This window comes from Aethalodelphis obliquidens, unplaced genomic scaffold (assembly GCF_003676395.1).
Source record: "Aethalodelphis obliquidens isolate GAN/ISIS:26980383/991018 unplaced genomic scaffold, ASM367639v1 scaffold28, whole genome shotgun sequence".
Lineage (NCBI taxonomy): Eukaryota > Metazoa > Chordata > Mammalia > Artiodactyla > Delphinidae > Aethalodelphis > Aethalodelphis obliquidens.
Window position 1 is genome coordinate 19,074,205 of NW_020837972.1, and position 13,247 is coordinate 19,087,451.

General features: G+C 58.6%; 1 protein-coding gene across 1 annotated transcript in view; it reads right to left on the reverse strand.

Moving 5' to 3' along the window:
• Positions 1–13,247, reverse strand: part of DHX37 (DEAH-box helicase 37) — a 30,635-nt gene that overhangs the window by 6,579 nt on the left and 10,809 nt on the right. Inside the window, exons 5-16 of the mRNA XM_027125111.1 lie at positions 12,866–13,014; positions 11,606–11,698; positions 9,472–9,568; positions 8,475–8,588; positions 5,685–5,786; positions 5,348–5,462; positions 4,539–4,634; positions 4,252–4,334; positions 3,556–3,688; positions 3,025–3,101; positions 2,471–2,703; positions 527–638 (exon numbers count right to left, since the gene is read on the reverse strand). Coding sequence (XP_026980912.1) covers positions 527–638; positions 2,471–2,703; positions 3,025–3,101; positions 3,556–3,688; positions 4,252–4,334; positions 4,539–4,634; positions 5,348–5,462; positions 5,685–5,786; positions 8,475–8,588; positions 9,472–9,568; positions 11,606–11,698; positions 12,866–13,014 — 1,404 coding nt within the window. The remainder of the gene's footprint in view (positions 1–526; positions 639–2,470; positions 2,704–3,024; positions 3,102–3,555; positions 3,689–4,251; positions 4,335–4,538; positions 4,635–5,347; positions 5,463–5,684; positions 5,787–8,474; positions 8,589–9,471; positions 9,569–11,605; positions 11,699–12,865; positions 13,015–13,247) is intronic.

Here is a 13,247-nt window from a genome sequence, read left to right on the forward strand (position 1 = left end):
ATGACCCTATCTTTTCTATCATCTTACTGTGTATTGAACTGATAAATGAAGTTTACATTGGCTAAAAAAAAACCCCGAAAAAAACAAACCACGATGCTGAGTGAAAGAAGCCAGACAAAAAAGGACAAATATCATATGATTCCATTTTTATGAAACGTCCAAAATGTACAATCCGTAGGGACAGCGAGAAAGCAGCCTCGCGGGTGTCAGGGGCTGCGGGAAAGCGAGGGCTGGGACTGACTGCTGATGGGGGCGGTTCTCTCTGCCTGCGCCAGCCCTCCCGCAGCAGGGCAGAGGCGGGCACCCCTGGACACACTCAGTGGGTGCAGCACTGAGGAGGTGGGGGGCCCACAAGAAACCGGCAGGGGGCTGGGCAAGCACCACAGGGCTCAGCTCCTCGAGCTTCCTGGGCCGCAGGGAAGGAGGAACAGCCCGTGAGGGGCTGGGGTCGCCCTTGCCCCCCAGACCAGACACTGGTACCCTGGCAGATCAGTGGGGTGATGGCAGGGCTAGGGCTGCAACTGACCTTTTCAATGTTGAGAGCTTTCATCTGAAGGGTCAAGTCTTCGACAGGTCTCCGGGTGATTTCAGGAGGGGGGAACTTCTCAAAGTCCCCGAAAACCGCAGATGAATACAGTCTAAACAGAAGGAAGCACGAGAGACTAGGAAATGTTAAGTGAATAAGGAAGAAACTCAGCCCAGCTACCTGGCGTTGAATCTTGACTCCACCACTTCACTAGGCAAGGGGTTTACCCTCTTCCTGCCTCACTTTCCTCATCTGTGAAATGGGCGAACATAGCAGCTGCCCCGTTGGGATTGGTGAAGATACTTCAGGTATCTTCACATAAGACTGCTTAGCACTGCCTGGCACACGGCACTCGGGACGTTTTAACTACTTTATTGCTTACGAGTTTTCTTGGCATAGTTTCTCAATTTTCTTTTCTTTTGTAACGTAAAGCAACGTTGAAAAGAACAGCATACAGCTATTGAAAACAAACAAATAAAACCCAGCATACAGACTGGGAGAAAATATTTGCAATGATGCCTCTGACAAGGACCCAGCACTAGGATTACAGAAAGAACACTTACAACCCACCAATCAAAACACAAACCACCTGACTGAAAAGTAAACGATAGGGACTCCCCTGGTGGCACAGTGTTTAAGACTCAGCGCTCCCAATGCAGGGTGCCCAGGTTCGATCCCTGGTCAGGGAACTAGATCCCACATGCATGCCGCAACTAAGAGTTCACATGCCACAACTATGGAGTCCACGAGCCACAACTAAGGAGCCCACGAGCCTCAACTAAAGAGCCTGCCTATGGAGCCCGCCTGTCGCAACTAAGACCTGGCACAACCAAGTAAGTAAATAAAATAAAATAACAAATACTATAACAAGAAAAAAAGAAATGATGGATCTGAATAGACATCCCTCCAGAGAACACACACAAATGGCCCGTAAGCACGTGAAAAGATGCTCAACGTCATTAGAGAAATGCAAACCAAGACCACTGTGAGATACCACCTCGTACTTTCATTTTTATAAAGTAGAAAATAGCGAGCATTGGTGAGATGTGGAGGAATTAGAACCTTCGCACGCTGCTGGTGAGAACGTATAGATAAAATGGAGTAGCCGCCGTGGAAAACAGTCTGGTCGTTCCTCAAAATGTGAAACACAGAGTCATCGTACAACCCAGCAATTCTACTCCTAGGTATATACCCGAGAGGCAGGGGAACAGACGTTCAAATACTTGTACATGAGTGTTCACGGCAGCACTATTCACAGTGGACAAAATGTGGACGCAACCCAAGAGTCTATCCACAGATGAATGGACAGTGAGATGTGGTCCCTCCACGCAACGCATGTTACTCAGCCATCAAAAGGAACGAAGCACTGACACAGGCAACAGTGTGGATGAACCTTGAAAACGTGATGCTGAGCGAAAGAAGCCACACACGAAAGGTCACATATTGTCCGATTCCATTTACAGAAAATGTCCAGAATGAGCACGTCCGTAGAGACAGGAAGTAGATGAGTGGCTGCCGGGCGCTGGTGGGTTGGGAGTGGTAGGGAGATGCAGGGAGAAACTGATCAATGGGTACAACTGATAAATGCGGTCTCTTTGGGGGTGAAGAGAACGTTTAAAAATTAATAGTGGCGATGGCTGCACAACACTGTAAATAGACTAAAACCCACAGAATTGCACACTTTAAATGGTGAGTTTTATGGTATGTGAACTTTACCTCAAAAAAGGTGTTAATAAAACAAAACAAAAATCGAGGTGCTAATAAACACGGGGCCTGACGTCAGCAGCAGAATCAAGAAATAACACAAGTGCCTGAAAGCCAACAGAAAAGGGGGTGCGAAGGACGGTTTCCAGCGGGACACGGGACCCCCCTTTCCTCGCCCGTGGGTGGGTGACCACTGCACAGTGGCCCCAACGTCACTGGAGGGGCCCCCGGGAGCCCCACCTGTAGCAGTGGCCGGGCTCCGTCCGGCCCGCGCGTCCTGCCCGCTGATCGGCCGAGGCCTGGGAGACCCAGGTGATGCGGAAGGAGGACACGCCGGTGACGCGGTCGTAGTACCGCTTCTTGACCTTTCCACAGTCCACCACGTACTTGATGCCTGGGATGGTGAGGGACGTCTCGGCCACATTGGTGGCCACAACACACAGCCGTGTCCCCTCTGGGGGAGGTTGGAAGACCTAGGATGGGGGGACGGAAGCAACAATAAAATTGACCTTTGTCCCACCAGAGTCAGGGAAGAATTTGTGGGACAGAGGTCAGAAGAAGTCAGCCAGGCGGGGCAGGGCCTGGAGGTGACTCTCCTCGCCTTGGGCCACTGCTCCCCAACTAAATGAGGGAAGCGTTTCCGTCCTCCGAGCAGGAGATCCCAATACCCTCTCAAAAGTCTGGGGCGCCGATCAGACAGCTGACGGAGAGGGTGACCCGGCGCCCGACCTGCTCCCACCTCAACGCCTTTGGGCGCTCCCACCAGGCATCCATCCCAGGCCCCGCACGGTTACCTGCGCCTGCTTCTCCGGGGCCAGCAAAGAGTAGAGAGGGAGCACACGGAGGGGAAGCGAGGCATCGGGCTGCTCACCTGCAGGGGAGGCAGAGGCCTGCGGCTCCCAGCTCCCCTGCTGCCCAGTAACCCTGCCCGCTCCGCCGGGGAGGCCCCCCTGCAGCCCTGCTGCCAGGGCTCAACCCTGGGCACTGGCAGAGAGGGTCGGCAAAGCCAGCCACGCTGCAGCCTCTCCTCCTCAGAAGAGCCCCAGGCCCTGTGTGGGGACCCCTAAGGGCTTGATTCTGCCCCCCCGCAAACCCCCAAGGCCTGCGTTCACCCAGCAAAGCCAAGCCCGGGGTTGGTGCCCCCATTACAACCGGCACAACAGAGACCTGAGGGCCTCCTCTGTGTCAGGCGGTTTCAGGAGCTCAGGGGACAGCAGGGGGCAGAGCAAGCAGGAACCCCAGCTCCCCTGGGGCTCGTTGCTGGAGAGGGCCCATCGCTCGACCCAAGCCCACGCGGTGGGAGCAGAGGCCGTGGCGGGTCCCACCTCCGTCCATCCCGTCGTCCCCTAAGTCCAGGTCCAGGTCGGAGCCCAGGGACTCCTCGTCCATTTCCCTGTCTTCGTCACCTCCGCCCGCTGGCAACACCGAGTAATTGTCCAAACTGATCTGGGGCAGCGTCTACGGTAAACAAGACATCAGCACCGCGGGCTGCGAGGGACCCTGCGTAGAGACTGGCATTGCGAGCAGCGCCTGCGGCCACGTGACCCTGGGCAGGTCACTCGGCCCCGTCCTGCGCCGGTGTCCTCATCTAAGAGCCGGGGATGATCACGGGACTTCTCGAAGGGCTGCCGTGACGATGCTATGAGCTAACACACGTGCAGCCCTGAGACCACTGCCCTGGGCATCCACGCAGGCCCTGCTCAAGGCTCGGGGCTGGGCCTTCCAGAAACTTCCTCCAGGTCCCCAGTACAGGGAGCCTGGAATGTTTTAAGTCGCAGCCCACCCTGCAGCCTCCAGAGCGGCTCCAGTCAACCCCTCCCTCCACGGCAGGAAGGTTCTAGACCCCTGCTGCCCAACAAGGCCACCCACAGCCCCGGTGTGTCTAACACGACTGAGGACTTGAATCTTAATTTTATTTGGTTTTAATTAAATTTACATCTGTGCAGCCATACAGGGCTAGCGGCCACCACATGGACAAGGCAGCTGCAGAGCCTGAGCTGCCCCCTCCGGCCTCTACGTACTGTGGCCTTGGCCTTCCTCGCCCGAGCCTGCGACTTCTTAAACCTCCGTGTTTCTTCTACCGAATCTTTCTGATCGTCCTTTTCTGGGAAAAGATGAGCAAGTTAGGGAGCAGGCCATCTTGTGGCTGGTGCCAGGTCATCAGGGTCCCGGGGAGGGTCACTGCATCAATCACCATTCACTGGGGGGACGGGAGAGCGGGCAGAGGGCCGGCTCTCTCCGGGGAGGCTCCGAAGCCCAGGCTGACCGCCCGCAGCCTCCTGGGTGAGGGGCTTCAGCTTGGGCTTACCTGGAGGCCTGGGCCTGGCGACCGGGAAGGCTCTCCTCAGCCTGCGGCACAGCGCGTGCACCTCTGCCTGCCCCGTCAGGAACACCAGGATGCCGCCTGTGGGGAGAACCAGCCCCGCCGTGACCCGCTCGTTCACGCAGCAGACGCTGCCTTGGCCGTGACCGTGTGCCAGGCCTTGATCTGAGAGCTGGGGCGCAAGGAAGTGCTGGTCAAACCAGGGCTGCAGAGGCCCAGATAAGCAACGGGCAGCTGCCCGCACACCGAGGGCGCTGGGACAAAGGAGCTCAACAGTTGCCGTGGGAGCCGGCATCCCATCCCCCGGTATGAGCTCAAAACACGGGGAAAGCAGCTCTCCTCCTTGAGGACTGTCAGGCAGCCTAGGGTGGTGGAGCGGAGAGAGGGAGGTGGGGAGAACAGGAGATGCAGGGAGGTACACGGGCTGGGGCAGACAGGGGAGGTTGTTGCAGGAAGGAGACGGGGCAATCCAAGAAGTGGGAGCAACCCAAGGGTCCATCACCTGGTGAACGGAACTAATGGAGCACGTGCCACGGGGATATGGTGAGAACTGTGAGGGGGTCAGGAGTGAGACTCAGGTGGGACACACCTGTTCACCTGCCCTGCGTCTGTGGGGACAAAAGGCACCCTCCGCCCCCTCACCCCCTACCCAGTTAGTCCCTGAAGCCTCGTGATCCTTGGGGCGGAACACGGCAGGGCAGGTGCTGTGAGCGCTCTGGACCAGTGACGACGCTGAGGCACAGCGAGGCCGAGTGACCCCGAGTCCCCCTGCCTCCTCCCGGCCGGGGCCTCACCTGCGGGCAGCATGCGATGGATCTTGCAGACCTTTCGGAAGCACTCCCCACTGTAGTCGTCCAGCGGCGTCCGCTTGTTAAAATGCACGGTCACCGGGAACTGCCGGGACTCGACCTACGAGGACGCCCAGGGAAGCACGGGGTCGGGGTCGGGCGTCAGGGGTGACCTGAGCCCAGGCCCGGGCCCTCCCCTTCCCTGAACTCTCTGACCACGAAGGTCTCCGTTTGGTGCTACGATCCCACCCACCTCCCCCGCAGCAGGCGTCCTGCGCTCTGTCGCAGTCGACAGAGGGGCCCGGCCTCCCCCGGCACCCTGAGACCCCGGCCTAGGTGGTACCTTGATGACGGGGGGCGGCTGGGCGAAGAGCCGCTGGTTCTGGGTGAAGTCCTCCACCCGCAGCGTGGCCGACATGATGAGCAGCTTCAGCGGCAAGTGCCTCTGGGGGACGACAGACCCGGGGACCCATAGCCGCCCGGGGCCAGGAACACTGACGGGGGGCAGGGGGGCCCTTGGGGGAGACCTGCCCTGCCCTCCTGGCCTCCCTCCAGCCCCACCTCGCCTCAATCCTCAATCCTCTTCCTGGTTGCCAAAGATCTAAGAAAGAAGTGGGCGTCAGTGGCTTGTTAAAGGAGCCCTTAAGATACCCCCAAAGGGACTTCCCTGGTGGTGCAGTGGTTAAGAATCCGCCTGCCAATGCTGGGGACACGGGTTCGAGCCCTCGTCTGGGAAGATCCCACATGCCACGGAGCAACTAAGCCTATGAGCCACAACTACTGAGCCTGCGCTCTAGAGCCCAAGAGCCACAACTACAGAGCCCGTGTGCCACAACTACTGAAGCCCGTGAGCCGAGAGCCCATGCTCCACAACAAGAGAAGCCACCGCAATGAGAAGCCCGCGCACCGCAATGAAGAGTAGGCCTGCTCGCCGCAGCTAGAGAAAGCCCACGCGCAGCAACGAAGACCCAACACAGCCAAAAATAAACAAATTAATTAATTTATTAAAAAAAAGATAGATAGCCCCGAGGGACTTCCCCGGTGGTCCAGTAGTTAGGACTCAGTGCTTTCACTGCCGAGGGCGTGGGTTCAATCCCTGGTCAGGGAACTAAGATCCCCGCAAGCCGTGTGGCGTGGCCAAAAGGAATGAAAAAGAGATTCCTCCAAGTCAAGCTCTGATGGTGTGAGACGAGACGGGAGGGCCGAGCCTGGGGTCCACCGGGCACACCGGCACAATGGGTGTGGTGGTCTCAGCCCTCCCTCCCCCTCGACGTTGTGACTGCGGTGGCGGGTGCCTGGTTCCCAGCCCCCTAGGCAGCACCTACTGTGCCCCCTGGCGGGCTCTGCTCTCGAGCCCTTGGAAGCTGTCCTCTGAGGCTCGTAAGGTCCAAACCCCAAAGTTCAGCGTCTTCGGCGAACAGAAGCCAAGGTGAGAGGCACGGCGCAGACCAAAGGCCCCGTCTCCTTCCTGCAACAACCTCCCCCCGCCTGCCCCAGCCCGCGTACCTCCCTGCATCTCCTGTTCTCCCCACCTCCCTCACTCCGCTCCGCCACCCTAGGCTGCCTGACAGTCCTCAACACACAAATCCAGACCATGGCGAGGACTAAAATCATGGGAAGTCCCAAGCGTGGGCGAGGACGTGAACTGGCAGCCTGTACCCTGCTGGCGGGAACATAAGGGACGCAGCCGCCGTGGAAGATGGTCTGGGATGGTCGAAATGGTTAAACGCAGAGCTCCCATGGGGCCTGGCAGCTCTGCTCCTGGGCACAGACCCAAGAGAAAGGAAACAAGTCCACACGGAGACCCGGACACGGACGTTCACGAGAGCCAAAACGCGGAAAGAGCCCAACTGTCCTCCAACAGATGAATGGATATATGAGATGTGGTCCCTCCACACACGATGACTCAGCCATAAAAAGGAAGGAAGCACTGACACAGGCCACAATGGAGATGAACTTTGAAAGTGTGCTAAGTGAAAGAAGCCAACCACAAAAGGCCACATGTTGTGTCTTTTCACTTACATGAAATACCCAGACTAGGTAAATCCACAGAGACAGAAAGTGCCCTGACGGATGCCTGGAGATGGGGGAGTGCAGGAGGACGGGGTGACAGCCAAAGGGCACAGGGCTTCTTTTCAGGGTGACAGAAATATTTTAAAGTCGATCGTGGTGATGATATAACAACTCTGAATATGCTAAAAACCACTGAATCGTACACTGTAAGGGCATCCATTATGTAAAATAAAGTCACAACCCCCCCACACCAAGATATCAGGATAACACCTGCCCCAGGGCCTTTGCACCGGCTATTCTCAGTTCTCAGAATCTCCTCCCACCAGTACCCCTCCTCACTCACTCACTTCCTCCAGCCCCCCACTCAAAGGTCACCCTCTCAGAGAGTCTTCTCTCACTACCAACCCTCCACCTTCTGCCTGGCACTGCCCCCTCTCCCCGGCTTTGTCCGTCACCAGCTCACAGGTTTTCTGAGTTTGCTTACTGTCAGTTGCCCTCATGAAAATGGAAACCCCACAAAGGCAGGCGCCTCTGTCCTGTTCACTGTGATGTGCTCGGTGCCTGGCACACAGCACACACAGACCGGATGTCTACTTGATAAAGGTTCTGGGCGTGGTGAAGTGCTGACCTCTCGGCGGGGCTGGCAGGGGCCAGCACAGGACTGCTCCGCAGAGCTCCCACCCCAGGGCAGCAGCCCTCTGACGTCCGCCCCTGCCTGATCTGGCATGGGGGAGATGCAGGCAGAGGCAGACCCCAGGCCGGGCGCGGGCAAGCATCTCAGAGCACGTGGAGCATAAGGGCTTGGCTGGGTGGCCCCACCAGCGCTGCGGGTTCCGAAGACCCGGCTGGCATCTCAGAGCCGGCTGCAGTGGAGCCTGGCCCACCACGGTCTCCTTGCTTGAGCCTGTTGCTCTGGACAGAGGGAAGGGTCACAGTGGATGAGGCTGGACCCAGGACAGGGACCACGCAAGGTCTGTTTACACCAAGACCCGCAGCCCAGCACCGGGCCTGGGGGGTCCTGTCCCGGGAGACCCTCTCACGGCAGCAGCCTGGGTGTAGACCGCCGTGGGCTGTGGGAGCCGTGGCCTGGGACTCGGGGCTCCCTGGCACCCTCACCTACCTTCTCCCGGAGACACACTATGCGGGACAGGAGGCCGATGAGGATGTCAGTGTACACGCTCCTCTCGTGGGCTTCGTCAATGACCACCACCTTGTACTTGAGCAGCAGGAAGTCCTGGTGGGGGAGGTCGGGGGTGAGGCCAGCCAGCCGGGCCTGAGCACCTCAGGGTCACTGTGCACCCCAAGGTGCCTGCTCAAGGAGCCCCTCTGGTAGCCAGCACAGATCTGAGAGCACTTGGCCTGCGGGGAGTCCTGGCCTATGACCCCGGGCCAGCTGCTTCACCTCCCAGGCCTCTTTCTTCATCTGTCAAATGGGACAACGGGACCCATCTCACGGGGTCATGGTGAAGTTTCGATGACAATTACTATCTGTAAAGTACACAGCACGGGGCCTGGGCCCTGGCAGAGAAATTTCTAGAGAAAAGGCAGCTACGATCTCTTAGAGCTGAGCTACCAAATGCAGATGCCCATGGGGCGGGGAGGGCAGGCAGGAAACAGGAACGAGGGGATGCTGGCTGGGGACCAGGGGCAAGAGCTCAGCACATGCCATACAGGAAGGGGCCATCGACGCCACAACACACTCACAGCCACCGTCCCAGGTGGCCTCGAGGCAGGAGTCACCTCTGCTCTCCCAGTGACCCCTGCCCGGGGGCGTCATACAGCCCAAGAGAAGCAGTGTGCGTTTGCCTAACACAGTCTGTGAACCAAACCACACTGAAAATGCAAGTTCACGTTTCACGAGCACTTACGAGGTGGTGTGCTAAGGTGCTTTCGTGTGTCACACGATTTTTGCTTCAAAGCAATTAGGAGGAAGGTACCAGCTTGCAGATGGAGAAACCAAGGATCACAGAGGCTGCGTAACTTGCACAAGGTCACACAGCAGCACGGTGGTAAACACAGTGGTTTGCCAACATTCACTGCTCACACCCCAGGTGACAGCCTAGCCCCCGCCCCCAGGCTTACCAGCCTTGCTTTGTGACACCAGATGAGCAACCAACCTTTTGGATTTCCTTGAGCAAGACGCCATCGGTCATGAACTTGATTCTGGTCTCTTCGGTCACGTTTCCCTCGTATCGGATCTGATAGGAGACGACCCTGTGGGCACAGGCTACGGCTCAGTCCCCCAGAGCTGCAGCTGCCTGGGGCTGCAGCCGTGCGGCCACTCCAAGGTGGGCAGAGGAGCAGGCCTGGCCCCGCTGGGCAGGCGGCCGAGGGGAGGGCCCACCGGCTCCCCCAGCAAGGCCCAGACACAGGCCCACCCCGCCTCCCTGTCCAGGAGCTGTCACGGGCAAGTGAAGAGCACGTCAATCAAACACACACACGGACCCTGGCTGGAGCCCGATGTGAACAACCAACTGTAAAAGCTGTTTAGGAGACAACCCGGGAAATGGGAACACGGACCGGAGCACGCTCTGGAGTTATGATACACTCTTTAGTGGCGGTACTGCAGTTATGTTTTCAGAATCCTATTCTTAAAAAAAAAAAAACAAAAAAAAAACCAGGGACTTCCCTGGTGGTCCCGTGGTCAGGACTCTGCGCTTCCACTGCAGGGGGCACGGGCTCGATCCCTGGTCAGGGAACTAAGATTCCCCAAGCCTTGGGGCGCGGCCAAGAAAACAAACAACCCCAAAAAAACCCAGACTCATGATCTTTCAGCCCCGCACAGTGAAACATTGAGGCTGAGATGATGCAAGACCTGAGACTTGCTCCGAAATGGGTCTCAGGTACGTGGGGGCTCATCGTACTAGCCTCTCCACTTTTGTACACGCTTGAAGATTTCACACTAAAAAGCTGAAGAGAATTGGCCTTCCCTGGTGGCGCAGTGGTTGAGAATCTGCCTGCTGGTGCAGGGGACATGGGTTCGAGCCCCGGTCCGGGAGGCTCCCACATGCCGCGGAGCGGCTGGGCCCGTGAGCCATGGCCGCTGAGCCTGCGCGTCCGGAGCCTGTGCTCCGCAACGGGAGAGGCCGCGATAGTGAGAGGCCCGCGCACTGTGATGAAGAGTGGCCCCCGCTTGCCACAACTAGAGAAAGCCCTCGCACAGAAACGAAGACCCAACACAGCCACAAATAAATAAATAAATAAATTTAAAAGTTGAAGAGAATGAAAGGGGCAGCTTTGTATGTACTGTAATTTTCAAGGTACGCGTTGAAATGCCACAAGAAAGATACAGAAGGGCGTGAACAGTATGAACCGTTCACGCAGCAGCCAGACAGTGAGGAACACAGACACACAGAACTGCCCGTCTGTGCGCACGACTGTCTAGGAGGAGCCACAGGAAATGCGCAGCAGTGGCGGCCACCGGGAGGGGAGCTGGGGCGCCTCGCCCACCTAAGACGCGAACAGAACAAGGCTCCCCCGTTTGCGTGCTGGGCCCAGCGGGAGCAGGGTTCTGTCCCCAGAGCCAGGACGGGCCTGACCCATGGCAGGTCCTGGCCGGTAAACATCTGATGCCAGTGTGGAGGGCGGGCACTCTGCCTCTATACGATTCTGTGCTTTCTTTTTTCTTTCTCCTTGGCCGCGTGGCGCAGCTCGTGGGATCTTTGTTCCCTGACCAGGGATGAAACCCAGGCCCTCGGCAGCGAAGGCGTGGAGTCCTAAGCACTGGGCCGCCAGGTACTCCCTACAGGCCTGTGCTTTCTGAGCCTCAGGCCACGCTGGACACGCCGCCCCTTCCAGCCCGAACTGGACGGTCTGGGCTGAGACGCAGGCATCTGCGTTACCAACACGGCGCGGAGCCGTCCTCAGGCCAGGGCTGTGCTGTGTTCAAACTGCTTCCCGAGGCAAGTCCTGCAGCCTTACTGCCGGGAGAGGGCTTTCCTCCTGGAAACCTGAGCTGTAAACTAACCCGGCCACGCCATTCGCCTCCTGCCTGCCTTCGGCCACCTGCTGCTCTGCTCTGCCCTCAAGGCCTGTAAGGGCCACTCTGTCCCCTCACTAAGGGCCTGGCTGGCTTGTCCCTGCTTCACGACGCCCCTGGCAGGAGGGTCCTACTGTTGGCACGTAGGGAACCGCCCTGTGCTTAGATGCAGACGTGGCGCCCCCCGGGGGAACGAGGGCCTGCGCCGTGGCTCAGGTCTGGTGGGGCCAGAGGGCCACCCCCAACTCTCCCATAGGAGGCAGAGCCCTCACCGTGGTGACAGATTCATCTCCTTGGCCACTCGCTGGGACATGGCCATGGCGGCCACTCGGCGGGGCTCCGTGACGCCAATGATGCTGTTGTCACTGGGGGAGGAGAACACAAGGCATCAGGAGGGCTCCGCCCCACCCGTCTGCCCCGAAGTCACACGCGGCTCCGGAAGCGGCCCTCACTGGGGGTGACGGGACACGGGCGCCAGGCAAGGCACCGCAGCATCACTTAACAACAGCAAAAGGGAACGGCCCACAGGGCATTCTACAGGAGACGCTCCGATAATCACGGGGCCAAGGGGTCCAGGCAGCCGCCAACAAGAACGAGGCCTGGGTGGACCTGAGCCTGCAGCCGGGGGGCTTGTCCGACCCAGCCGAGCACACGCGCCTCCACAGAACCTACCCAGGGGACGGGTGGTGGATTCTGGGCAGGAAAGAGTTGGCCCAGCAGGCCCGAGGCTGCTCTCCCTACAAAGCTCTGCTTCCAGGGCAGCCCCTGGCTGGTGTCTGGGATCCTGGATTTCAGGAGGGCTCCCGCCTCTCCCTGACGGACAAGAGGGGCTCCCTGTGCCTGAACTGCTTGTACAAACAAGGTGGCTCATGCTGACACCTGCTTTCCTTTGGGGAGTCTAGAATTGGGTAGGCACCAGGCAGAGGCCGCCTGTGTGACCAGCCCCAGTAAGAACCCTGGGCGCTGAGCCTCTACTGGGCGTCCCTGTTTGACATCTCACACGGGCAATGAAGCGTGTCCTGTGTGACCCCCGCCCTGGGAGAGGGCTCTGGGGGCCTGGGCCTGGTTCCCCCAGACTTCACCCCATGAGCCTTTCCCTTTGCCGGCTGTGCTTTGTGTCGTTCACTGTAATATATCACAGCCGTGAGTACGATTACATGCTGGGTCCTGGGAGTGTTCCCAGCAAATTGCTGAACCTGGTGGTGGTCTTGGGGACCCTGACACACATGGGTCGGAAGGGCCAACAGGAGTTGACACGCCATCCCTCCCACCAGGGACCAACCTAAACGTTTTACACAAATTCAGTCATTTCGTCTACATAACAACCCCGTGAAGTAGGTGCAGTGATGAACCCTATGTCACAGCTGAGGAAACTGAGGCCCAGAGAGGTTAAGGAGCTTGCCCCAAGTCACACAGCATGGCAACGGCAGAGCCAGAATTAGATCCCCAGGAGCCCTGCTCCTAACAACGTCTGGGGGCCACGTCTCACTGTCACCTGAGGGACCTGTGGGGACCCTGTGGCCAGCCCCCACCTGCTGTAGCCTGCTTCGTAGAGAAACTGGGGCACCTGGGTGGTCTTCCCGCTGCCGGTCTCGCCGCACACGATGACAACAGGGTGCTCGGCCACTGCCTCCATGATCACTTGTTCTTCAGAGAGAATCGGGAGCTTCAGCCGCTCTTCCTGGCGAGAGAGGGGAAGTCAGCGCTCACGGAATGGGGCTGGGGGGTTGTCGTCCCCTGCAGAAGGGTGGAGGGGATGGGGGGGCTTTGCTCAAAGCAAGATTACGTAGGGTGACGTGGTTCCTATAAAGGCAGCAGCCGGCATCCAGCCAAGGGAAACAGGTGCGCTCGCTGGAAGCCCTGACGGCTGGGGAGGGGCAGAGACATGGGCTGGGTCCTCGGGGACAGCGTGGT